Source organism: Giraffa tippelskirchi, chromosome 3 (assembly GCF_054371585.1).
Source record: "Giraffa tippelskirchi isolate mGirTip1 chromosome 3, T2T-mGirTip1v1.2.pri, whole genome shotgun sequence".
In the NCBI taxonomy this organism is placed as follows: Eukaryota; Metazoa; Chordata; class Mammalia; order Artiodactyla; family Giraffidae; genus Giraffa; species Giraffa tippelskirchi.
Window position 1 is genome coordinate 6291806 of NC_137277.1, and position 25539 is coordinate 6317344.

The window sequence follows — 25539 nt, forward strand, 5'->3', positions numbered from 1 at the left end:
CCTCCTTGGACTGTTTTTACCCCCAGAACTGGGTGGTTTAATCATCCCCTTGCCGCTCTGAGCACTGGTTTATTCTACCAAGAGCATTGGCTTCCCACGTGGTGCTGGTGATAAAGAATCCACTTGCTAGTGCAGGAGATGCAAGAGACATGGGTTCAATTCCTGGGTTGGGAAGATCCCCTGTAGGAGGAAATGGCATCCCCCTCCAGTATTCTTGCCTGAAAAGTTCCATGGGCAAAGGAGCCTGCTGGGCTACAGTCCATGAGGTGGCCAAGAGTGGAATGCGACTGAGCGCGCGCGCACACACACACACACACACACAACACACCAAAAACCTCACTTTCAAGTCAATGTGAAATCAGCTCCTGAAACCAGGCATCTGGTCTACCACCCATCGCTTGGCTTCCACCCTGCTCTAAGGCTGCCAGCGCCTGGTCACCCAGCGGGCCAGGATAGACACCTCCACTGGCCATGCCACTCCCAGTCCCTCTGCGCCATCTCTACTGGGCCTTTATTTTCCTGATCTAGAGGCGTCAGGGACGCTGAGCTCCCCGCCCGGGGTCCGCTTGGCTACTTGGGGGTCCGGATGAGTGTGTGATAGACGGGCTTAACGATGAGGTGGAGATGCAGGGCGTTCTCCACCAGGTACTCGGAGTTGCGTCGCTGCAGGTCGGCGTGCGCCAGGAAGTCGCCGGCCTCCTCGCTGCTCTGGTGGAAGCTGTAGGCGTGGCGGACCAGCAGGCGGCCATGGTGGCGCGCCCCCACCAGCACGGTCTTCTGGAAGCTCACGCCCGCTGCGTCGCCGCCGCTGCTGGCTGGTGTGACCACCAGCCGCGGCCGGCCGTCCTCTGGGCGCGCGAGGGGCAGCGCGGTGCCCGCGGCGTCTGCGTAGACGGGCCGCAGGCTGACCGGCAGCCAGCGCGGCGAGAAGAGCACGTTCCAAGTGACCCGGCGGCCCGAGTCGTGGCCGCTCGGGCCCAGCTGTGTCTGAAAGCTGGTGCTGCGATCGTCGCGGGCTGGATTGTTGATGACCCACGGGGCGCCCCAGGCGGGCGCGAGGTAGTTGCGGGGCAGGAAGGCGCTGCCGTTGACGTCGAAGAACTTGGCGTAGTGCAGTGGCGAGGCGGCGTGGAACTGGTAGGCCTGCAGCAGCAGGTCGGCCACCGCTGGGCCGTGGCGCGCCAGGGCGGCCGAGCGCGCCTGCAGCTGGAACAGCTGCGCTGGAGGGATCATGGGGTAGCGGATGGCGCGCAACGCGCGCTCGGCCACAGCCGGCGGCGGCCGCGCGCGGCCCAGCCACGCCTCCAGCGCTTGGAACAGCTCCAGCTCGTCCTGCAGCACGAGGTCCGAGCGCGGCAGCAGCTGCGCCAGCAGCTCGGGGCTCACGGCGCCCCACTCGGCACTCCCCGCCACGGCCGACAGGTTCCAGGCCAGGAACTGCAGGCAGCTCTGGCGCAGGGCCTCATCGCCGGTGCTCACCGCATAGTGGTACCAGCCCACCGCTGGGCCCGCACCGCCCGCCAGGTGCGCGCGCATGTAGTCGGCCACGCCCCGCTGCAAGGAGGCCACGCGGTACTTGGTGGCCAACTGGTGCAGGGGGATGGCCTGCGCCAACAGCACGGTCAGCTCGCCGCAGTAGAGGTACCTGCCGGAGAGGTGCAGAGATGGAGTGCGGTCAGGGCGGCCCCGCTGTTACCCTACCCAGCACCGCCTCCTGAGTCCTGAGGGTACCCGGCCTTGGGCAGACAGCATCGACGTTAAGAGAGCCAACAGAAGGACCTTCCCACGCGCATCCTACTTCACCGCCTCTTCTTTCCGGTTGCTTGTGGTACGTGGAAATAAGCATGCATTTATTGAGCACAGGTGGCTCAGTGGTGAAGCATCCGCCTGCCAATGCAGGAGACGCAGAGTCTGTCCCTGGGTCAGGAAGATCCCTGGAGGAGGAAATGGCAACTCCCTCCAGTATTCTTGCCTGGAAAATCCCATGGACACATGAGCCTGATGGACTACAGCCCATAGGGTCGCAAAGAGTCGGACTTAGCTGACTGAGCACGTCGATGATTCCTAGATTGAGTACCTACTAGATGGCTAAACTCTGTGCTAGAACAAGAAAGATGTAGCTCCTACCTTTGCCAGGTTTACAGTGTGGGTTCGGATTCATATTCTGCCAGTTACTTGGTGTGAGAGTGGGCAAGCCATTTAACTTCGCCGTTTGCCTCTGGAAACAAAAGATGTTTCCCAGGATCCCTTAGATCACATGACTAAATTCTAGCAAAGATACAGACTGGGACTGGGGGAAAGGCTGGTTACATAGAACTGACTAGGGTAGAGATTATTGTTGTTCAGTCTCTGAGTCGTGTGCGATTCGTTGCGACCCCACAGACTGCAGCACACCAGGCTTCCCTGTCCTTCACCATCTCCTGTAGCTTGTTCAAACTCTTATCCATTGACTCAGTGATGCCATCCAACTATCTTATCCTCTGTCGTCCCCTTCTCCTCCTGCCTTCAATCTTTCCCAGTTAGGGGGTAGAGGAAAGATGCTTTTGTCCTTCTGTGCTATCCCTCTTCCTGTTGCCTGGAAGTTGGAAGAAATGACCAATATTCTGCAGCCTTCTTGTCTAAGCTATTAAAGCAGGGTCACTTTCTCAGACTAGAGTGTGGACAGTGTCCCTGTGCAGCACACTAGCAGGAAGCAGCCCCCTCGCCCTGTGGTTCAAAACCTGGCCAGACAGCAAAAGCACACGGAGACGTTAAAAGAAGAAACAACTGTCTGGCCCAGCCCTAGATATGAAGCTGGGGATTCAGGGTGAGGCCCAGAAGTGTATAGTTTTTAAAAGCTCTCAAGGCCAGGTTTGGAAACAGCTCTGAGAGTATTTGGCAACTATCTTCAAACCACTGGGAGCTTTCAGGCAGGGGAGTCATGCTGCATTTTGCAAAAAGCTGGTGGGAGGAGGGAAGAGGGAGGTGGTTGCATGGTCATCCTAATGCCATCCAGGGAATGGGCAGGGCTAAGGGCCAGGGCTTCCATCACCCTGTGAGTGGAGAGGCCAGGGATGTGGAAAGGGGTGAAGTCTTGCCCCGATCCTTCCCCACCTGATGAACTTGTCGAAGACAGCAGCGCAGTCCCGGGGCTCCTGCAGCACCACCTCGCTCTGGTTACTCAGCAGCTCCCGGAAGTGCTCACTGTGCAGTCCCAGCAGCAGGCGGTGGGCGTGGAAGACTCGGACTTCGTCGGTGCCCACGGCCTGCACCCGCAGCACCACATCGCTGGCATTGCCCTGCCGCAGCAGTTCCTGCAGGCGCTGGAGCAGCATCTGGGAGTGGTTGATGGAGGTGCCAGCTGACTCTCCGCCGACGTCAGCTTTCTGGGCTGCAGCAGGAAGGAACACAGAGCGGCCTGAGAGGACAGCCTTCTGGGGCTGCAGAAGGACCAGCTGGAGATGCCTGTGGTTGGATGTGGGCAGAGGGTAAGGGAAGCCTGGGGAGGCTGTGGGCTCCCCTGTTTGTGCCCGTGAGGTGCGTGGATGCATGTGTGTGCACACAAGCACATCTTGGATGGGGAAATTCATGAACCTGAGCAGATGCTGAGAAGATGCTCTTGGAAGGGGTGGGGGTGTGTGTGGCAGATTCCCAGCAGGGAGAGGTCATGAATCAGGATGGGACAAAATGTCCAGAGCTGGACTTCCCTGGTGACCCAGTGGTAAGAATCCGCCTGCCCATGCAGGAGATACAAGTTTGATCCCTGATCCGGGAAGATCCCACTTGCCGCAGAGCAACTAAGCCTGTGCTCCACAACTACTGAGTCTGTGCTCAAGAGCTGGGGAGCTGAAACTACTGAGCCTGTGCGCCCTAGAGCCCATGCTCTGCAACAGAGAAGCCACCGCACCTCGACAAAGAGGAGCCCCTGCTTGCCACAACTAGAGAAAAGCCCGCACAGCAACAGAGACCCAACACGTCCAAAAATAAATTTAAAAAAATGTTTAATATCTAGAGCTGATCTCCATGATGCCAGACCCCTAGGCGAGGATTGAGGAACCTCTTGGTCCCTACCCCCTCACTTCCTGAAGAATTGCCCACCTTACCCCTCGGAAGAGAAAAGTTGGCCCAAAGCAGTGCATTCCCCAGCAAATAATCTATTGAACACTTACAATAAGCCAGATGCTCCCCTGGGAGTTCAGACCAGCACAGTGAACAAAACAAACCAGCTCCTTACACTCATAAAAGCACAACTTAGCTTCTTAGGCAATAAATACACAAATAAGCACTCTGGTTTTAGGCTGTGACCAGTAAGGGAGGTGACAGGAGTGGGGTGGCGGCTCCTGTAGGTGCAGGAATCAGAGACAGGCTCCCTGAGGAAGTGATAAGGAGCCAGCCCGAGGCCCTGGGAGAGGCTGGACTTGGTGCTGGGAAGGCAGAGAGGATCTGCCCAAGTTCTGAGTGGGAGGCGAGGGGTGGCCCAGGGGAGGGGGCTGCAGCCTGGAGGGGGTCCAGGCTCAGCCCCCTCCTGGATCCTGATCTGGGAGGCAGGGGTCTACACTGGGCTCCCGGGGGACCTGAGAAAGCCCAGAGCGAGCAGGTCCTGGACAGGACTCTCGAGGCACCTGCGCCTTGGGACCGGCGGCCTCCTGCTTCCAGGCGAGCCACGCCGGACCCTCCTCTCCTGTTCCCAGGGACACCGTGAGGGTCAGATGGGGACACGTGCTCACGGATGGAAAACTCAGTGACAGAAAGCACTGCCAGCAGCTTCCCCAAGTGGAGCACAGAGTGAGAAGTCTAGGGGAGCAGATGGGCACCACCCCTCAGTGTGTGTGTGTGCACGGGTGCGCACACACACACACACACAGTCCCAGGGCCCATGGGGACTCTCGAGGAGGCTCCCAGGAAAGCAGAGCATCTGAGTATGAGTGAGAGGCAGACAGAGGGCGGGAGAAAAGGTGAGAGAGGAGCCCTGGTTATTTTCCAGCCCCGCCACCCCCCAAGCTCTCACTGTGAAGGCTCCGAACGCCTGGACACTGCCCCCTCCTGGCCATGGGCAGTCGGAGCCCGAAGGTCCTGCCCCTTCTCCCTGCCCACTGCCCACTCACCTGCACGAGTGACCAGGCCCACCAAGGTCAGCATGGCCCAGAAGCTGGCCCAGGACCCAGGCTTGGCAGAGCCCAGCCTGCGCATCTCTGTGCCCTGCCCCCAAGCCCACGGGAGGAACAGCGGTGCCCAGACCGCTCCGCGCACATCCCTCCTTCTTATATAGGCTCCGGACCGAGGGGATGGCCGCCCCCCTTTCCCAGCTGGCTTCCCTCCCCCCACCAGCCTCTGCCTTGGATTGGTGGAAACTGGCCTCAGCTGTTACCCAGGCAACCAGTTGAGCCAGAGAGCAGCGGCCCCAGGCGCTATTGTGTTGCCCCTGGGCCCCTGAGGGGACCAGATCCGGCGGCGGCCTCCCCCACATCTCCTACCACCCGGCACAGCTAGTCACACCTCTCCTGGGAAGCCAAAGGCTCTCCAAAGGGCAGGCAAAAGGCCCCAGAACCAGAGTCAGCCACCAGCCCAGAGGGTCCCTAGCCCCCTCCCCTGACCCCCGGCCCTGGCACAGAGTGCGCTTGGCAGCATCGTGGCTGGAGCACCATGGTGAGCCAAGGACTGCAAAGGAAGGGCCTGGAAGAGAAGGAGGCAGCGGCCCAGGCCCCTCCCCTCCCCCCTCCCATGTTGGGGTGGGCTAGCTCTCCAGAAAAGAGGACAGGGCTCTAAGTAGGGGCCCGTGGGGTAGCTGATGTCATTTTCACGTCTTTGGTTGAAGAATGTTCCTGGCGTGCTCTGAGGAGGGTGATGGGCCTTAGGGACTTGGGAGCTGTGGCCATCACACCTCCCCCAGGTCAAGGTGAGCTAGGATGGCAAGGCTGGGCATAGAGCAGCTGCACCCCACGCTGTGCACCCCTGCCCCGGAGCACCCCCACCCAGAACGGGGCTCGCTGCCTCACTTGAGGCTGGTCTCCCGCAGGCATCCCACCTGCCGTCTGACCAGGAGCTGCCCTGGCACCATCTTCCTCTAATTCATCTTCTCAAGTGGTCTCAGGTCTCTTGGTTCACCTCCTTGGAAGGTTTCTCTTACCACCTTCTGTCCAACTTCCTACTGTAATTCTTCCCATCTCGATGTTCCAAGGAGGGGGCTTCCCTGGTGGTCCTGTGGTTGAGACTCCGTGCTCCCGAGGCAGAAGGGCCAGGTTCCACCTCTGATCAGGCAACCAAGATCTGGCTTGCTGCAACTAAGACCTGGTGCGGTCAAAAAAATAAAATAATAAAAGCTGCAAGGAGACACACAGCAGAACCAGGACCCACCCTGACAGTCAGAGAAACAGAGGCAGACAGCTAGGTGACAGTGTCAGTGCAATGTTGGTGCAGGGGAGAGCTCTTCTAAGGACAAAGGAATAGAGAGAAGAGGGTGGGGTCTGGAGCCCAGGGGGATGGGTGGGCAGCACTGGTGGGGCCTCACATTTTTCAGGAGCAGGTAGGGCCTGGCCCAGATTCTCATGGGAGGGAGTCCTTCCAAGCTGATAACCTGAAATGGTGTGTGTGTGTGGTGGGGGTGTGTGTGTGGCAGGTGTGGGGGGGGGGCGGTGCTCCCGGGAGATCCAGCCTAGCGTTTCCCCCGAGGCCGGGTCCTTCACTGGGGCTGGGTCAGAGCCCGGCCTCACTTGCTCTCTGAATCCCAGGGACCGGCTCAATGCATTGATCTCTGCCATGGGCTGGCACAGAGAAACCCAACAGCACCACCCCCTACCCCTCTCTGGAGCCACAGAGAGAGCTGGAATTGGGTCTGGCACCTGCTTCGTCTGGGTTGGCAGAGACGCAGCTGCCCGGCCCAGCGGAAACCCCTCCCGGCTGTCCTGACCTTCACGCCCGGCTCCCTTCATCCAGATTCGCCACCCCCTGCCCACTGGCTGTGCTCCTGCCCTTCCCGAGGGCTGTACCACCTCCCTGACCCAATCCAACAAGACAGAGCCTCAGTGTGTGTGTGTGGGTTCGGGGTGGGGGGGGTCAGAGCCAGTGCTGTTCAATAGGATGTTATTGATGATTTTTTAAAAAGATGATGCTGAGAGAACCCACTAGTCAGAAAATGGTCTTTCAGTAAGAAAGTCTCCTTGAGGCTCAGAAATATGACCCACCTGTGCTGGAATCTCCCACCCTCCACCTAGGAGCCAGGGCACCTGTGTCTTCTTAGCATCTTGACGATGGTCCTGTAGACCCCAAGCTAAGCTCTGCTGCTGCTGCTAAGTCGCTTCAGTCGTGTCCGACTCTGTGTGACCCCATAGACGGAAGCCCACCAGGCTCCCCCGTCCCTGGATTCTCCAGGCAAGAACAGTGGAGTGGGTTGCCATTTCCTTCTCCAATGCTTGAAAGTGAAAAGTGAAAGTGAAGTCGCTCAGTCGTGTCCGACTCCTAGCGACCCCATGGACTGAAGCCTACCAGGCTCCTCCGTCCATGGGATGTTCCAGGCAAGAGTACTGGAGTGGGTTGCCATTGCCTTCTCCAAGCTAAGCTCTACCCACGAGAATTATATGGATGGCATTTCAATTGTGCAGGAATTGAGGAGGGCCCAGGTTACCCAGAAGACCCAGGAGGGTCGCCTCTGACTCTGCATCTCTGAGAGGCCTCACCGCTTCTAGCTCTAACTTGCCATCCCTGAAACTCCTCTACTGATTTAAAAACTGACTTTCCAGCGACTGCCCTGGTGATCCAGTGGCTAAGACTCCAAGCTCCCAGTGAAGAGCCTGGGTTCGATCCCTGGTCAGGGAATTAGAGCCCATATACTGCAAATGAGAGTTCGCATGCCGAAACTAAAGAGCTTGCATGACGCAACTATGATCCAGTTCAGCCAAATAAATTTAAAAAAAAAACTGACTTTCCAGGAATATGCGTTCTCTGTTTTCATTTTCTTAGTCTGAGGGTTTCTGACATGTATGCATGCACGTGTGTGTGCTGTGCATGTGTGTCCTTGTGTACGTATGTTCGGTCTGTAAGTATGCATGTGTGTGTTTGTAGGTGTGCATGCATGTGTATATGTGTGTGGTCTGTAAGTATGCATGCATGTGTTTGTAGGTGTGTGTGGTGTGGAAGTATACATGCCTGTGTTTGTGTGTGTGTGGTGTGCGTGAGAGTCTTGGAGCTGGAGAGAGGAAGCGGGGCGTCCGCCTAGCCCAATCTTGCAGATGGAAGATCCTAGACAATCCGTTTTATCCTGCCCTGTGCATCTGGAAGCTCTGTAATTCCTTGAGAGCAAGTCTGAGCTAGAAGAATTTCCAGAGAGCAGTGTAACTTCCCACCTGAGACAAGAGTGTCCGTGACCCAAGGGGCTTGTCTGAGGTCTCCTGGCCCAGAAGGGGCCGAGCCTGGATTCAGATGTAGCTTTTCTGCTTTTCTTTCCCCACCCCCATACTGTCTCTTCTGGGAAGCTATTTCAGTAGCTGCATGCGAGGAAAAAATCGCTAGTGTTGGTAGAGCAAGCTTGGGGCAGGATGCAGGGTGTCTGAATCTGCGGCAAGGGTGATCAGACGCGGGAGGATGCAGGGGTAGGCTCCTAGCCTTGTACCTGTGATGTCTCACTTCCTGAGCTAGGGTGCCCCGGAACACTTAAATTGGGGAACAAGGAATCAGTCTAGGTTCCAGGCCGCTCAGGGTGCAGTAGGGAGGCGCAGCAGTGATAAACAGGAAAGAATCGCTCCTCAAAGTAACTGACATGATATTGAAAGCTTCTCCTGAAGCCAGGCTGTCCCGCGGTGGCACCCACCTTCCAGCCTCAGCACCCTGCATCATGCTGCCCACCCCTCACCAGCTGGAGGGCCTTGTGCAACCTCGGGGTGTATCTACCTGACCCCCTCCCCCTCCCCGTAAAGCCTGAGCTCACGGGGGACATGCGCTACCTGAGCACCTGCTCTTCCGGCAGGAGGGAGTGACCAGTAAACGGCTCTGGAGGAGGGACAAAGTCAAGTTCAAATTCCAGCTGCCGCCACTTACCTGCTCTGTGGCTTTAGCCTACTTGCTGGACTTCTCTGAGCTTCGGTCCTCTCTTGTGTGAAATTGAGGTGTCCCAAGTTAGCTTGCGGGGCTGCTGGGAGGGTGACCCATGTGGGACAGGGTGAGTCCTCGGGAGATGTTGGCAGAGACTCTAACGCCTGGCTGTAAGTGGCCCAGGGTGGGTCCCCGGGAGATGTTGGCAGAGACCCTAACGCCTGGCTGTGAGTGGCCAGCCCCCTGCTCACCCACAGCCTCCTGGTGCAGGGAGGTGGTGGCCTGGGGACTTATCTGTGCCGCTTGCACCCTCTGTTGCTGGAGTCCAGGACACTGCCTACTCGTGCCCCACTGTGCCACCCAGGGAACCCGGCCAAAGCCAGTGGACTCTTGAAGGACTTCAGTGTCAGGACCTGGCCGCCAGCGAGCAGCAAGTCTTCTGTGAGTTCCATAGCTGGGTGTGGAGGGAAGGCTGGGGGTGGGCGTCCTGGTACTTCCAGCCCCAGAAGTAGGATTTAACTTTGTTGTTGTTCACTCACTAAGTCGTGTCCGACTCTTTGCAAACCCACTGACTGCAGCACACCAGTCTTCCCTGTCCTTCACCATCTCCCAGACCTTGCTCAAACTCATGTCCGTTGAGTCACTGATGCCATCCAACCATCTCATCCTCCGTCATCCCCTTCTCCTCCCATCTTCAATCTTTCCCAGCATCAGTGTCTTTTCCAATGAGTTGTCTCTTCCCATCAGGTGGCCAAAGTTTTGGAGCTTCAGCATCAGTCCTTCCAGTGAATATTCAGGGTTGATTTCCTTTAGGATGGACTGGTTTGATCTCCTTGCTGTCCCAGGGACTCAGGTCTAACTCAGGGAGCCCGGAGATCGGCTCTGCAGCATTCCCAGAGGGTGAGCGTGGGAGGCAATTCCAGGCTGGGCCTCAGCTCGCCCCGGAGTCAATCTGCACCTTGTCCCAGGCACCCACTGTGGGCTGCGCTGGTGACTCTTTCCCACGTGGGATGGGTGAGCTGGCCAGGCTCAAATTCCAGTCTCTCCAGACTGCAAGCTATGCCGGATGGTGTTTATTTGCTAGTGACTGCTTGAAGGATGGTCCATTTCACCAGGGCTAGGAAAACAAGGGCTTGCGGGGTGCCGCTGGGTCTGGGTTTCCCTGAGCTGCTGGCAGCTGGGTCCGGCTCCTCCTGGAGGTCCCAGCCAGCCCTGGGCACGGCTTCCTGCCATCCTGCCAGGCCAGCAGCCCCCACCCCCACCCCTGGGTAGCCTGCTTCTTCGCCCACCACCCGCAGCCACTGCACAACCAACTTCTTCCAGCCCGGCCCAGGGGCTTCTCTGCAGATCCGTGTCCTGCCCAGGGCAGCCTCAGCTGTCCCTCCCCAGCACGGGCTGCCCCCGCACTCCTCTCTGAGTCAGCTCCTGGCACCCTTCTGCCTTTCTTCAGAGTCCTCGCCCCCAGGGTTTCTGAGAGCCAGACTGAGCCCAGGCCGGTTCCCAGTGCCCTTGGAGTAGGGGGCAGGCCATCCACAGTGCCAGCACTGCCCTTTCCAAGGTCGCCCTCCAGCTTCGCCCCTTCCCTTCCAGGGCTCCCTCGTAATCCTGCGTTGCTCCAGACGGCATCAGCATCGACTGTTCAGGCTCATTCCTCTCGGCCTCGGCTCCACCCTCCCCCTCCTCCCACTCCCTCCTCCTACCACCCGCCGCTTCACACGTACTAAGCTGCAGGAAGAATCGGGCAAACAACTGAGAGGGAGCTGCAGGCACCCCCAGAAAAAGCCTCAGGGTGACCCAGGACCCAGGAGCATGCGCCCGGCAGGAGAAGAGACAGGTAACGTGCCTAAGACCCAGGGTGGGCAGGGAGAGTGAGGTGGCAAGGCCGGTAAGGAATCTGGAGGTGGGGTGGGAATGGGGAGCTTGAAGTGGAAAAAATCAAAAGCTAGAAGGTGAAACCTACAATCTGAAAGTGTAGACTAGGCGGGGAGGGACCAGAGTATGTGTTTGGTTCTCATCTCAGACTGGCCACCAGCTAGATGTGTGTGATGGCAGGCAGGTCACCCTAACCCCTCTGGACTCAGTTTCCCCATCTGAAAACCAGGGCCCTTCCAGCTCCAGTGGTACTAGGAGACAGAGAGAAAGAGATGCTCTTTAGGGTAGAAAGGCGAGAACTTGGTACCATCTCTCCTTGAAGAGGAGGCAGCTATTTGCTACAGCAGCACGGTTGCCGTGAGTTACCGTGGGTCCAGGTCAGTCACCCAGGATGCCTTAAGAACACAGTGCTCTGGAAGGGGGGTTCTGGAAGGGGAAAACATGTACACCCATGGTGGATTCATGTCAATGTATGGCAAAACAAATACAATATTGTAAAGTTAAAAAATAGAAAATAAACTAATTAAAAAAAAAAAAAAGAACACAGTGCTCAAGTCCCAGTTCAGAGGGTCTGACTCAGGCTGCCTGGGAACAAGGCGATTCAGAAATAATCTCTAAGATGGCAAGAAAGACCACCAAGTACTTCTTCCCATTGATAGGGGAGCCAGGCCCCTGAGTGGGTGGGCTGGGGTGAAGAGGACTTGCCCATCAGGACTGTGTTTGGCTGGACCTGACTAGGGGATCTGCACCGAGCCAGGGTGAGTAAAGACCTCAGGGCCAAGGTCAGGGTGGGGCTGCTCCAGGCCAGGCTGGAAAGAGACCGAAAATTCTAACCTGCCATTCCTCACTTCCTAGCTGGCCAGCTACGGGCGACACTGCTGCCCACACCCAACGGCAGTGGGCTGAGCCAGGAGTTTGAAGGCCGTTGGCCCGAGAGCCCAGAGATGTCCCCATGTGTGGCTGGGGTCATCCCTGTCATCTACTACAGCGTTCTCCTGGGCCTGGGGCTGCCTGGTGAGTAGGGAGTGGGGTCTGGGGTCCAGGGCTGGGCCAGAAATTAGGGTCCTCCTTCGATGGATGCCAATCCTCTGAGCAGACCGCTGAGACCCAGGATCACAGATGCCTTCCCCTCGCCTTGTGAGGGTGCTCTGGGTCACTGGAGAGCCAAGCATAGAGGGGAGTAAAAGTGAGGGTGCTCAGTGGCTGTCGTGTCCGACTCTTTGTGATCCCACGGACTATAGCCCACCAGGCTCCTCTGTCCATGAAATCTTCCAGGCAAGAACCCTGGAGTGGGTTGCCATTTCCTCCTCTAGGGGATCTTCCCGACCCAGGGATCGAACACGCAACTCCTGTATCTCCGGCATTGCAGGCAGATCCTTTACCTCTGAGCCATCTCAGAAGCTTAGCGTGTTCAATAGCTAAACTCGAGTTTTCACCAGTGCAGACAGCCCCCTTCTTCCCCTAGGAATGGGCATCTCCTAGAGTGACTAAGTTCATGCAGAACAGCCCACAGCCTCACACTGAAAGCTTCTCGCACCATCCGCTGCATTCAGAGAGCAGAGCCGGGTGTGGTGTGGATGCAGGAGATGATGGGTGCAATTAGGGAATGGCTCATCCCTGCCTGTTGCCTGGTAAGGCAGTGGCCTGCGGTGCCATGGCTGGACAAGGCAAGGCTGACCTGCTTAACCTTCCCAACAAAGTGAGCTTTAAGAAGGTTCCAGAAAGATGAAAAGAGAAGAACGAAGCGGCAGGCGGGGAGGGATGATGAGAAAGTACGTCTAGGCAGCCCTTCTAACCTCTGACCTCTCCCCTCTCTGACCTCGGTGACCATCAGTCAATCTCCTGACCACAGTGGCCCTGACCCGCCTCGCCGCCAGGACCCGGAAGCCCTCCTACTACTACCTTCTGGCTCTCACGGCCTCGGACATCGCCACCCAGGTGGTCATTGTGTTCGTGGGCTTCCTCCTGCAGGGAGCCGTGCTGGCCCGAGAGGTGCCCCAGGCCGTGGTACGCACAGCTAACATCCTGGAGTTTGCTGCCAACCACGCCTCGGTCTGGATTGCTGTCCTGCTCACGGTGGACCGGTACAGTGCCCTGTGCCACCCCCTGCGCCATCGGGCCACCTCGTCCCCAGGCCGGGCCCACCGGGCTGTCGCCGCTGTCCTCGGTGCTGCCCTCCTCACTGGCATCCCCTTCTACTGGTGGCTGGACGTGTGGAGGGACGCGGACCCGCCCAGCACGCTGGATGAGCTGCTCAAGTGGGCTCACTGCCTCATTGTCTATTTCATCCCTTGTGGGGTTTTCCTGGTCGCCAACCTGGCCATCGTCCGCCGGCTGCAGCAGAGGGGCCGGCGCGGGCCGCGGCCCCAGGCGGGCAAGAGCACCGCCATCCTGCTGGGCATCACCACACTCTTTGCCCTCCTCTGGGCACCCCGCATCTTCGTCATGCTCTACCACCTGTACGTGGCCCCCGTCTATCGCGACTGGAGGGTCCACCTGGCCCTGGACGTGGCCAACATGGTGGCCATGCTCAACACGGCCGTCAACTTCGGCCTCTACTGTTTCGTCAGCAAGACTTTTCGGGCCACTGTCCGAGAGGTCTTCCAGGACGCCCACCTGCCCTGCACCCTGGGGTCACAGTCAGTGGGCATGGTGGCAGAGCCTATGCTGAAGCCTCCAGGACTCCCCAGTGGGGCAGAATTGTAGAGGAGGAGCCCACGCAGGAAGCTTGGGATGGCTCACGGTCGGATTACTGGGGCTTTGTGTCGTGCCCACAAACTTTATCAACACCCTGCATGGCAGTCCAGGGGTGGGGAGAGAGGTTTCCTGCTTCAGGGGTGGCTCCCCAGGAAGCTTAATTAATGTTGGTGGGTTGAATGAATGAATGAATAGATGGATGGATGGATGAATATGAATTGCTTCTATCCCACCCCTTCCTGGAGCCCACCTCTCATTCCCTGCGTCAATTACTTCTCTGGCTTCTGCTGGCAATGCCAGGGAGAAAGGAAGATGTCCCCAGGATTCCAGGCCTTTCCTGGGCCGGGGGAACCATGTGTGGGGGCTGAACAATGGGAGGGAGCTGTCATGGAAAGTGGTCTTAAGCAGATTCGCTGTCCCAGCTCTGAGGCGACATAAAGACCTTGGGGTCTTGAGTGTCCTGGACTGATTTTGATTGACTCCCTGCCCTGGAGCCAGAACAGGTTCAGGGGCCCCAAACAGCCCCGGGGCTGCAGTCTTCATGGTTGCTGAGGAGCAGGACTGAGAAACAAAAGGCCCTCTTGGCTCAGGGGCCAGGAGAGGGGAGAGGCTCCCTGGCCCCGCTGCTGACCTCACTGCACTTGGGGAAGAAGGCTCTTTCTCCACCAAGGGGAGGAAGGGAGATGGCTCCGCTGATGTGGGACCCGGGGAGGGGCTCTGCTCGCCCCTCCCAGACTCTTTCCTTTTAGCGGTGTCAGCCTGGAAAGGCAGCTGGGAGAGATAGCAGACGGACCTCCCACCTGCTCCAGGCATTGGGTAAACACATTAGCAGTCTGCTTTCTGCTTCTTGATCAGGCTGAACTGACCTTTCCCCTGAATGGGAGGTCCAGGCGGGCCCTCAGCAGCACCCAAGCCCTTAATGAGATCACAGAAGCAAAAAAGGCAGATATGCGCCAGGCAAACAGTCAGTGCAAAATAAATGCACTTGGCTTTCCCCCTTCCCTCCCTACTCCTCTCCCCACAGCAGGAATGTCCAGAAAGGCACTTTCAGCCGCACCCATAAGGAAGAAAAGACAGGCCCCCAATCCTTTATCCACAGTTCTAGATTCCAAACAGCTCTGAAAACCAAGACCGTGTCCTGAGTTTGCCACAAACACGTTGAGTGGTGAAACCTGACCGGAACAGGTACAGGTTCAGGTGTGTCTTTGTGCACAGACTGCATTTCAGACTCAGTGGATGTAATTTTGGGCTGATGTCCTACAACCTGCTAGACTGGAGATCCATTACTTTGTCTAAACCACACATCACCTTCCTCTGTTCTGAAAAATTCTGAGACACCTCTGATCCCAAAAACTGAGAGAGAGGATGGAGGACCTCTCAGCAAAGTCTCAGCCTGCCCTGAGTCGGTCGGGGGCACAGAGGATTCCCCCATCGTTACCGAACCAAACTCGGGTCCACTCACCCCAGCGCAGTATAGCCAATCCACCGACGCTGAGTTGTGGGGAGGAAAGTGCAGTGTTTATTGCAGGTGCCAAGAGAGGAGTCCAGGCAGCTAATGCTCAAAAGGCTGCAACCCCCTGATGGCTTTTAGGGAAAGTGTTTTGTTTTTTCTAACATAATTTTATTTATTTGTTTATTTATTTTTGGCTGTGCTGGGTCTCTGGCTGTGGCTGCCAGGGTTTTTTCTCCAGTTGCAGGGAGCGGGGCCTGCTCTCTAGTTGCAATATGTGGTCTTCTCCTTGCGGTGGCTTCTCTCGTGGAGTACGGTTTGTAGCATAGGTTCAATCGCTGTGGGGCACAGGCTTAACTGCTCCAGGGCAGGTGGAATGTTTCCAGACCAGGAGTCGAACCTGTGTCTCCTGCACCGGCAGGCAGATTCTTCGTTGCTGAGCCACCAGGGAAGCCCTGGGGGAAGGTTTTTAGACAGAGTGAAGGAGACGGTTGCAGGGTGAGTGATCAGCTCATGGACATTCTTCTGATTGGTGGGTAGTGAGGTAATCAGGAGTCGGCATCACCAACCTTTCTGTTTGCAGCCCATCTGGAGTCTACGTGCTCGCAGACCGCATACACTTAACGCCTTCCACCTGGTGGGGGTTTCAGTAGCTGCAAAAATAGCTCAAAGGACTTTGCACAGAATATTACCTATAGCCCTTGAAGAGGAATTGAAGTCTTTGACTTGGTTTAATGGCTAAACTACTATGATTTTATCTGGTTTGACTGTTTTCCTTTCATCCAACAAATGTATTTCCATGTAATTTAACATACCAAATAAGGAGTTCCGGCTTTTAAAGAACGAGGCACCTGGACTCCTCGCTTGGCGCCCTGCAATAAACACTGCCCTTTCCTTCACCACAACCTGGTGTCGGTAGATTGGCTTTGCGTGTGGGCGAACAGGACCCAATTCTTGTTCAGTAACACTGTGTGCGCAGAGATGCGTCCGTGGGGAGAGCTGATGAGCCAGAGCTTCATTCCTCGCTTACAGAGGAAGGGGGTGCAAGTTCAGGTTCCCCAAGAAGGGGCACAAGATGTGATGCCTCCCCCAGCCCATCCCAGGGGCCAAGTCCACCCTACAGAGCGAAGTGCTGGGAAGAAAGGCATCTTTGATGCAGAATCAAATGAAACATTGTGAGGGAGAGACCCCCTTCCCACTTTATAGGAAACGTACAGGGCCTGCAGGAGAGCTGTCCACTATCAGGGGAGACCCTGGCCACGGAAGGCAACTGCCATGGGGCGAGACAAGAGCCTCTTTCAACTGGCTGGTGGGCTGTCCTCAAGGAGACAGAAAGGGACGTCCGGTGGTTAAGAATCCATCTGCCAATGCAAGTGACACGGGTTTGATCCCTGATCTGGGAACTGAGGGGCTTCCCTGGGGGCTCAGACTGTAACGAATCTGCCTGCAGTGTGGGAAACCTGGGGTTCAGTCTCTGGATTGGGAAGATCCCCTGGAGAAGGGAACAGCTACCCATGCCAGTAATCTTACTAGGAGAACTCCACGGACAGAGGAGCCAGGCAGGCTACAGTCCGTGGGGTCACAAGGAGTCGGACATGACTTAAAGACTGACTTAGCACCACTCATCATATTTCCCCACGAAGCTTTAGGTAGCAGTTCCTTTTTGGTATCTTTATAACCTTTAATGAAAGCAAGAGATCATCACTGTGATAAACAAGTCACTGAAATGGGAATGAAAGGTATTCTTAAAGTCGCTCGTGTTTCCTTTGTGAATTTTTGTCATTAAACTCTCAATGGCTTCTGGAGAACTACACTTCTGGGGTATGGGTCGCCCTTCTCGTTTTCACCCCACCTGCCAAAATACCTTGGCTGATGGAAATCCTTTTTGAAATTCCAAGTTTTTCCCTTATAGGTTCCCCCCACCCTGCCCCACATTTTCCATTTTATTAGTTGATCTTATCTTCTATCTTTAACCCTTTGTTAATACCTGAGGACAGTTATTTGTCATGTATTTCCAAGTCTATATATATGATTTCTGCTAGTCTGGAAGTTGGTCGACAACTTGTTTTCTGATCTCTGTGTCCAAGTGTATTCATTTCTTAGATCTGCCATAACAAAACACCATGGTCTGGGAGGCTTAAGCAACAGAAATTACTTTTCTTACGGTTCCATGAGCTGGAAGATCAAGGTGTTGGCAAGTCGGTTGTTTTTGGAGGCCTCATCCTTTGGCTGGCAGATGGCTCTCCTCCGCGTCTTCCAAAGCTCTTTCCTCTTTGCAGGCACATCCCTGGTGTCTCTGTGTGTCCTTATCTTTTTTTCTTTAAGATCTTTTTGATGTGGACCATTTTTACGGTCTTTATTGAATTTGTTATATTACTTCTGTTCTATATTTTGGCTTTTTGGCTGCAAGGCATGTGGGATCTTAGTTCCCTGACCAAGGACCGAACCTGTACCCCCTGCATTGGAAGGCAAAGTCTTAACCATCTGGTCTGCCGGGGGAAGTCCCCGAATCTCCTCTTCTTAAAAGAACACCAGTCATATTGGATGTGTGCCCACCCTAATAGCCTCATCTTAACTCAGTCATCTCTTTAAATTCATATTCTGAAGTACAGGGGGGTTAGGGCTTCAATCTACAAATTTAGGGAGACACAATTTGGCCCATAGCACTAGGGTTATTTCAGAAAGAAATGTTCATTTGGCTGCATGTCCAGTTCTTGACGAGAAGGATTTTTCTCTTAGCTCTTTAGGAAATGTCCCCCACCTTTCTTTCTGGTTGGTATAGCAGGATTCAATGTCAGTCTTGAATCCTTAAATGTGACTTCTCCTTTCTTCCTGGATTCTTGGAAGATCTTGATGTTTTTGGTTAAAACATAATGAAGAAACATCTGAGGACAAGCGTCTTCCCTCAAGAAGTTTCCTGGAGTCTGCTACAGAGCTTTGAAATTCCACACAGAATATCTCCTCCTCGTTCAGAAGAATTTTCTCCATTTTCTTAATTGTGACGGGGTTGCTGGCCCACTTTTCCGGCCTCCACTCTTATTTGTTCTCAGACAGGAGAATAAATTCATTCTTTGCCACGTTTCCTGGTTTCCCTTTAATGCTCTAGCCTCCAACAGCATTTTTTGCTTTTTTTCCATTCTGTGTTGGGCTTCAAGTTTGCACAGGCTTCCCTTGTGGCTCAGCTGGTAAAGAATCTGCCTGCAATGCAGCAGACCTGGGTTCAATCCCTGGGTTGGGAAGATCCCCTGGAGAAGGGAGATGCTACCCACTCCACTATTCTGGCCTGGAGAATTCCATGGACTGTATAGTCCATGGGGTTGCAAAGAGTCGGACACGACTGAGCAACTTTCACTGAAGTTTGCACGGCTTCCCAGCACTGCCAAAGATTCCCTTACCTGCATGCACTGCCTCTGCTCCCTCACATGGTTGTCAGTGGTCCCAGGGGCTTCTGCGGCGACCTCACTCCCCTAATCCCGCCATTGCCTCCTCCACCTCCCAGCTCCAGCCTCCACCCCCAGCCCCCCAGCCTCCACCCTGTTCATGTCCATTGGGTAAAGGGCCCCACGGCTGTCCACGTGCTCCTGGGATGGGGAACGGTGGAAGGGGGCATGCTGGAGACAAGGAACCAGCCTTCTAGAGGATCTGCTATTTTCAGCAACCATGACCAGGGGAGGGGGTCACCCCCAGAGAGCAAAACTTTACTTATTTACTGGATTAAACGTTGAGCCCCTTCGTTGGCCAGGTTATAGATCTGGCTGATATATATATATGTCGGCAGGGACAATGGGATGGTCTTTGACATGGGGGTGTCTTGGGGATTTTGGCATCCCACCGCCACCCCCAGCCAAGGCCCTGATTCCTTTGTCAGCGGGGAAGCTTGGGATCCTTAGAGGGTCTTGCAACCCAGCTTCCCGCTTTGTCCTGTCGCTATGAGCTCAGACGGCAGAGGGCGCTGCAGGATAGGCCGGATGCACAGACTGACCTGGTAGCCCGGGGCCGGCCTTTAAAGCCGATTTCCAGGCAGATCTAAGTTATTGCCAAGAAACTGTGCCTGCCCACCTCCACTCCCACCCCCCAGCCCCCCCCACATCCCCAGCCACCCACCCCGTCCCACTCCTCCACCCCCCACCCCCAGACCCCCAACCAAACCCACCCCCACTCCCACCCCCACCCCCACCCCCACCCAGGCTCCTGGGTGAGCAGCTGGGCAGGAGGGCTCAACCGGTCCCCTAGTCACTCTTCTCCACCCTGAGGCCACGGAGTCACGTCCCTCCTCCGAGCCGGGAGGTGGCGGAGACGGGGGGGTATAACCGTCCCTGCGGTTTCCCCAGGTCCTGCTGGCGGCTGGAAAGGCTTGCTGCGTGGGGCAGTGTGTGAAGGGCCGGGTCCTCACCCTCGTCCCTCCCGCCTGGTCCGGGCAGCCCCTCCCGCTGATCCCACATTGGCTGCCTGCCCTCCCCGCGGTGGGCACCGGCCTGCCCGGGCTCCGCAGCCGCAGGGCCTCTGTCAGTGCTTCTAGGGTCCCAGGCTCCCCCAGCAGCTCCTGCCCAGGGCACGCTGCCCACTCGGGGAGTGTGAGCCTCAGCTTCAGCCCCATACCGCCAGGATGGAGGGAGGCGGCGGGAGGGGGAGGGGCGGGGAGGGGAGGGGGCCTGCCAACCCCACAGAGGGTCACCAGCGGAGCTGGGACCCGGGGGGCTGGGGCGGGGCTCCTGGGATGCTGCAGCCCCTCAGCCAGGGCCCCAGGGGTTCTCAGAACACCGAAGGGGCAGGAAGGCAGGTCTGGCCGAGGGGCACCCTGCAGGGGAGGGAAGAAAGGAAGAGGGGTTGTGGGGGCTCGTCCAGAGCCTCCTCCTGTCTGATCACACCTCCCCTCAAGGAGCCGGGAAAGGGGACGCTCCCCGGGGAGCTGGCCGCCACCTGGCCCTCCCTCACCTTCTCCTGGAAAGGGGAGCTCAGGCCACGGTCCCGGTGCCCCTGGAGAAAGCGGGTGAGAGCCTGACTCCGCCTCGTGGCCAGCAGGGGTTTCATGCCTAGGGCCCCCACCTGCCCTCCTCCACCTCGGGGTCCTCTGAGCAGGAGCGGGGAGGGGTGATGAGGACATGGTTGGTCCCCTTCCCACGGTCACCCCTGACCTCTGACCCCAGGTCCCATCACCCTGGCCGGGCATGAGGGGTCGGCCGGGGCCTCCCACACCTCCAGCTGAGCCTGGGCAAGGGCTCCTCCATTCTTGGGCACTCCTTCCACCCGCTTGCCGGCCTGGCCCCGCCCCGCCCCCCAACTCTCTCCACGGCTGCTGGAAGTGAACTAGTTAACAAGGTCTGTGGCGTTTCCCTCCCAGACTCCTCCTAGATGTATATTTAGCAGACAGGGCAAAGCCAGGGAGAGGAATGCCCAGCTGCCCTGGCACTGCAGCTCCTTATGGTCACACCACTCCCCGGAGGGTGGGGGCGGCTTTAATGGAAGGCTGTGGTCTCAGGGAAGACTCCAAGGCCCCTGTGGAGGAGGGCAGGGCGTTGCTCATTTTCCAGAGGGAAGGACTGAGTGACTGGGTCTCCCAGGGCCAGGGGAGGCAGGATTGTGGGAAGAGGGCTGGCATCAGAGGGCTCACTGTCGAGGGGCATTGGGACAGGGCTGGCTGGGAGGGTTCCTGGGCCAGGGACCGTGGGAACTGAGGGTCTCAGACGGGGTGCCCCAACCGGTTCAGGTGCCCGCCTGGCTGGCTGGACTTGGCTGGAGGGGAGATGGCTGGGGAGTCCTGTGCCAGCAGTCGCCTGTTCACTTTGGGACAGCAGGCATTGCCCGCAGCGTCACGTGGGGTGGGCTAAAGCAAGTGTTTTTGTAAGTTCTCCATCGAGAGCGCTTCCAGGGGCCCAACTTTTGAGAAGTGACTGACAGGTGGTGTGATGGCACAGTATTTTGGCTTTAATGGTGGGGAGCCCAGTGAGCTGGCACCAGGGCACCTGTGTTCTGGACCTTTCTCTGACATTAACGCACTGTATGACCTTGGAAAAGTCATTTCCGGCCCCAGGGGTCTCAGTTAGCTCATCTGTAAGATGTGGAGGTTGGACAAGACGGGACCTATGGTCAAGTCCATTGGCAAACTCCCGAGTCCTGGATGAACCTCAGTTGAGAGTAGAAGGGTGAGACACAGCCTGCTGGTTGGGAGGCATCTCACAGAATAAGCAGCAGCTTCTGAGAATCTCCCATGGACCTGTGTGTGTGTGTGTGTGTGAATCTCCCATGGACCTGTGTGTGTGTGTGTGTGTGTATGTGTGTGTTTGTGTGTGTGTGCACGCCTCCTGGCCTTCTGACACCTCTGACCTCCCTCTTAGACCTGCTGCCTCCCCTCCAGGGAGCTCCTCTGTGATGAAATAGAAGTGGGCTCCCATCGAGTGAAAGTGTTAGTTGCTCAGTCATGTCCAACTCTTTGCAACCCCATGGACGGTAGCCTGCCGGGCTCCTCTGTCCATGGAATTTTCCAGGCAAGAATACTAGAGTGGGTTGTCATTTCCTCCTCCAAGGGGTCTTCCTGACCCAGGGATCCAGCCTGCATCTCCTGGACTGGCAGATGGATTCTTTACCACTGAGCCACCTGGGAAGCCACAGGACCAGACACTAGACTTAATATTTTGTTTGCACCATCTCATAGACTCTTCACAATAACCCTCAGGAGGTAACTTAATATTTTGTTTGCGCCATCTCATAGACTCTTCACAATAACCCTCAGGAGGTAAGAATCATTGCCTTTGTTTTTCTATATGGACGTGAAAAAAGTGAGTTAGTTGCTCAGTCATGTCTGACTCTTTGCGACCCCATGGACCTTCCCGACAGAGGAATCGAAACAGGGTCTTGATGAACCTTAGTCTCGATGAACGTTAGTCTTGATGAACCACGCATTGCTGGCAGATTCTTTACCGTCTGAGCCACCAGGGAAGCCCGTAGATGGACATATACTGAGGGTCAAAGAGTTAAAGCAATTGGCCTACAAAACATACCTCGTTCGTGGTGAGGCAGGACTCAGATCCAGGCCTGTTTGTTCACCCCTGGATTCAGGGCATCTCACTTGTGCAAGGCTCAGGGAGGTGCTTGAGTTAGCGGGGAGCCCAGATCCAGGAGGGAGGGACAGAGCAGACACGTCCAGAGCGCAGAGCACACACCGCTTTGCTTTCTTCTCATCCTTGGAGTCAGATAAGAACACAGAATACTTTGCCGAAGCCTGGTGGGTGGGGGACGGGCTGATGCCAGTGGGAAATGAATGAAGGTGGAAAAGTGGGCGGTGCCGGCTTGGAGGCCTCTCTTGGAGGCTGAGTTTCTTCTGATGGTTCTTAAGATCACATTCAGGAAGGATCCCTCCAACTGTATTACAGACAAGGGGTTGATGAGGCTGGAGACGCCTTAGGAGACCACAGGGAGGGTCCAGGTATCATAGAAAAGGTAAGTCCAGGATGGAGGGCCCAGATGCCCCTGCAGCGTACGCTGAGTTTGGAGGAGACCCGGGGACAGAGAGAGGGAAGGCTCCCTGCCTCTGTGGCCCCTGGAGCACTTCTGGAGGGAAGGGAGGTTGTGGAAGAGGCTGAATAAGTAAATTGATGTGTTTTAAAAAGTAGGGTGTCCTATGTGAGAGGTTAGAAGTGCATACCTGGTTTTCTCTGAATGGTCCTAAGCTGGAAACAGGGATGTGAGTTAGGGCAGCTGTCAATCATTAATCAAGCCCTGCCCACTTGGGATGATTGCTGCCGGAGTTACTGTTTGGCTTTCTGGACCACGTGTTCGGGATAGTGGTCTGGTTTCCTACAAGTCTGACTTACGGCTAGCAGGCCGGCTTCCTGGCATGGTTGCCGCGGATTGCAGGCCAGAGATCTATTTTTATAGATACCCTGGCCATGATCCATCTGTATATTTAGTCTCTCAACAACAACCCATGAGTATCACCCGTTTTTCAGGCAAGCAAATGAGGAATCAAAAAGGCTAATTACTTGCCGAAGTCATAGGGCCAGTGCGTTTCAGAATTTGGACAGGAAGCCACTGGTTTTGAGCTTATATTTATTTTCCTTTCAATCTTCTGAAGGCAAGGGTCCTGACCCCTAGCCTCCAGCCCCTGTGCCAGTACATTGAGCTTGCTCTCAATAAATATTTATTAAAGTTAATGCATAGTAAAGTTTGAGGGAACCAGGTAGAAAGGCAAAAAGAAAGTGTGTGTGGCGGGGGTGGGTGGTTTCCTGGTAGCCCAGTGGCTACAATTCTGGGCTTTCACTGCAGTGGCCCAGGTTCAATACCTCGTCAGGAAACATCCCGCAAGCCACCTGATATGGCCAAATAAAATAATAGAACAGAATAAGATGCTGGGGGATCCTGGCTGGAAAGGCAGCTGCAGTTAGAACTGTCAAATGTTCGAGCATCTTCCCTCTTGGCATCCCATGGGCATCTCTGCACTCCAGGCTTGGAAGCCAAAACCACAGGCTGAGACATGTGGGTCTGGGCCAGCTGGGTGGGAGGGAACTCGCCTCTAGGAGACAAAAGCCGTCCGCCCACTGGCCTGTCCACCAACCTGTTCTAATCGATGTATTGGGAGGTCTGGTCCAAACTCGCTGAGTAATTAGGGGCAGTCAAGAGCTGAGAAGGACACTTCCTCCCAGGAGCTGGCCTGAGGGTCTGGCCAGGTGAGGGGGACGGGAGCCTCCAGCCCTGTTGAAGGCAGAATTATCAGGCGGCCGCGTGATCTCTGCCCCTGTCCTTGGGAGTTACTCCGTGATTATATTATGTTACACAGTACCCGAGAGAACCACACTGCAGGGGAGGGCCGTGTGATGGGGTGAGCTCAGGTGATGGGGTGGTCAGACAACCCCCACCCTGGGGTGGGGGGTCAGGTGACCTGGCTGCCAGTGTGTTCTGTATTTGCCCTGAGGTTCCACAAGCCCTAGTTTGTGTACCTCTGAAGGGAGGGGTTGGCCTGAGCAATCAAACCCTACCAACTGTGATCTGGATTCCTCTGAGGCCAAGAGAGCCCAGGACGAAGGCCAGCTCCCCTGGGTGATGCTGGTCCGGTGGATGTTGGTGGCTGCTCGGTCCCGTGGACAGAAATAAGCGGAAGAAACCACTTCCGGATGTGGGAGCGGTGTCCCTGGACCCGTGGGATTCCCGCCCCAGCCCCTGCAGCCTCAGTTCCTCTACGACCTCAGGTTGGAAGGGCTTCACCCGGAAGGACCAAAATGCGTGGCTGTTGATCTTTCCCAGGGCTTGGTTCCGCTTTCTCCCCCGGGGCCTTACAGGAGGGTGTGGTCACAACTGATAAAGACCTGAACGTCCAGCCAACCCACCCAGTGCACACAAAGGTTGGGCATCAGGAGCCTGAGCCAGGGCTGGGGAGGTGACTGGCCCCTCGCCACTGCCACTCACGGCCCTTCTGACACCATGTGAACGAAACTCGCTGCGAGAGAAAGGAAGTGGGCAGGGCCTCCACACCGCTGTTAGAGGTTTAAGCGGCTCTGCCTCCATCAGCCTCTCTCTCTTCTTTTCCCCAGAAAGGCATCCACCAGAGGGCTTGGTTCCCTGAAAATCTAAGGAAAGAGAAAAGCGACTAGAGATGATCACGCTAAGTGAAGTAAGTCAGAAAGACAAGCACCATATGATATCACTTATATGTGGAATCTGAAATATGACACAAATGAGCTTATCTTCAAAACAGAAACAGACTCACAGACGTAGACAGCAGACTTGTGGTTGCCAGGGGGAGGCAGGTAGGGGAGGGATGGAGAGGGAGGTTGGGATTGGTAGATGCAAATTATTACATATAGAATGGTTAAACAACAAGGTCCTGCGGTATACTCAATATCCTGGGATAAGCCACGATGGAAAAGAATGGATGCGTGCTAAGTTGCTTCAGTCGTGCCTGACTCTTTGACGCTATGGACTGTAGACCACCAGGCTCCTCTGTCCGTGGAATTCTCCAGGCAAGAATGCTGGAGTGGGTTGCCGTGCCCTTCTCCAGGGGATCTTCCAGACCCAGGGATGGAACCCACGTCTCTTACGTCTCCTGCACTGGCAGGCAGGTTCTTTACCACTGGTGCCACCTGGGAAGCCCACACAAAGCCCTCTGGTGGCTTCCTATTGCCTCCGGTAAGATCCCGCCCTTTGAGGTGCTAGCTCCCAGGCTCTCAGCTTGCCTCTCCCCATGTCCCCCTCCCAACCATGCTCCAGCCAAGCTGTCAGATTCCGGGCACCTACTCAGTGCCTGACAAATGGATGTTATTCTCCATTAAATTGGTACCGAGTGCATGAGTGATAACAGGCAGTCTGGCCAATCAGAGAGTTTCCTTTTAGCTTTGAAGTTCCGAGCAGAGCAGACGGCACCTGCATGCTCACCAGTCTTAGCGCCCTTGCTATGCAGTGCTGTCCACCGGCTCTGCAGAGAGTCTGGGTCCCCTTGAACTGGGGGACGACCTGGGCCTTTATCGTTCCCACCCCCTTGCTGCCTGGCTCCAGGGGAAAGGAAGGGCTGCAGGCAGGGCAGAGGG

The 25539-nt window shown here is 56.2% G+C and overlaps 2 protein-coding genes across 2 annotated transcripts; one reads left to right on the forward strand and one right to left on the reverse strand.

Annotated features, from left to right (window-relative positions):
- Positions 1-490: 490 nt before the first annotated feature.
- Positions 491-5296, reverse strand: BTBD17 (BTB domain containing 17). Its single transcript, XM_081584838.1, has 3 exons — positions 5085-5296; positions 3094-3370; positions 491-1645 (listed from the first exon to the last, which is right to left on the reverse strand). The coding sequence occupies exons 1-3, from the start codon at positions 5167-5169 to the stop codon at positions 571-573; spliced, it is 1437 nt and encodes a 478-aa protein (XP_081440964.1). The 5' UTR covers positions 5170-5296; the 3' UTR covers positions 491-570.
- Positions 5297-9118: 3822 nt separating this feature from the next.
- GPR142 (G protein-coupled receptor 142) lies at positions 9119-13581 on the forward strand. Its single transcript, XM_081582086.1, has 5 exons — positions 9119-9130; positions 9274-9444; positions 10594-10837; positions 11731-11889; positions 12710-13581. The coding sequence occupies exons 1-5, from the start codon at positions 9119-9121 to the stop codon at positions 13579-13581; spliced, it is 1458 nt and encodes a 485-aa protein (XP_081438212.1).
- Positions 13582-25539: the final 11958 nt, after the last annotated feature.

Excerpts from the sequence above, each read along its gene's own strand:
- BTBD17 (XM_081584838.1), bottom strand. The coding sequence starts at position 5,169 with ATGCGCAGGCTGGGCTCTGCCAAGCCTGGGTCCTGGGCCAGCTTCTGG. Across the intron at positions 3,371-5,084 it reads GGGCCTGGTCACTCGTGCAG|CCCAGAAAGCTGACGTCGGC; the intron begins GTGAGTGGGCAG and ends TTCCTGCTGCAG. Across the intron at positions 1,646-3,093 it reads GTCTTCGACAAGTTCATCAG|GTACCTCTACTGCGGCGAGC; the intron begins GTGGGGAAGGAT and ends CCTCTCCGGCAG.
- GPR142 (XM_081582086.1), top strand. Across the intron at positions 9,445-10,593 it reads CAGCGAGCAGCAAGTCTTCT|GGCTCCCTCGTAATCCTGCG; the intron begins GTGAGTTCCATA and ends CTTCCCTTCCAG. Across the intron at positions 11,890-12,709 it reads CCTGGGCCTGGGGCTGCCTG|TCAATCTCCTGACCACAGTG; the intron begins GTGAGTAGGGAG and ends GGTGACCATCAG.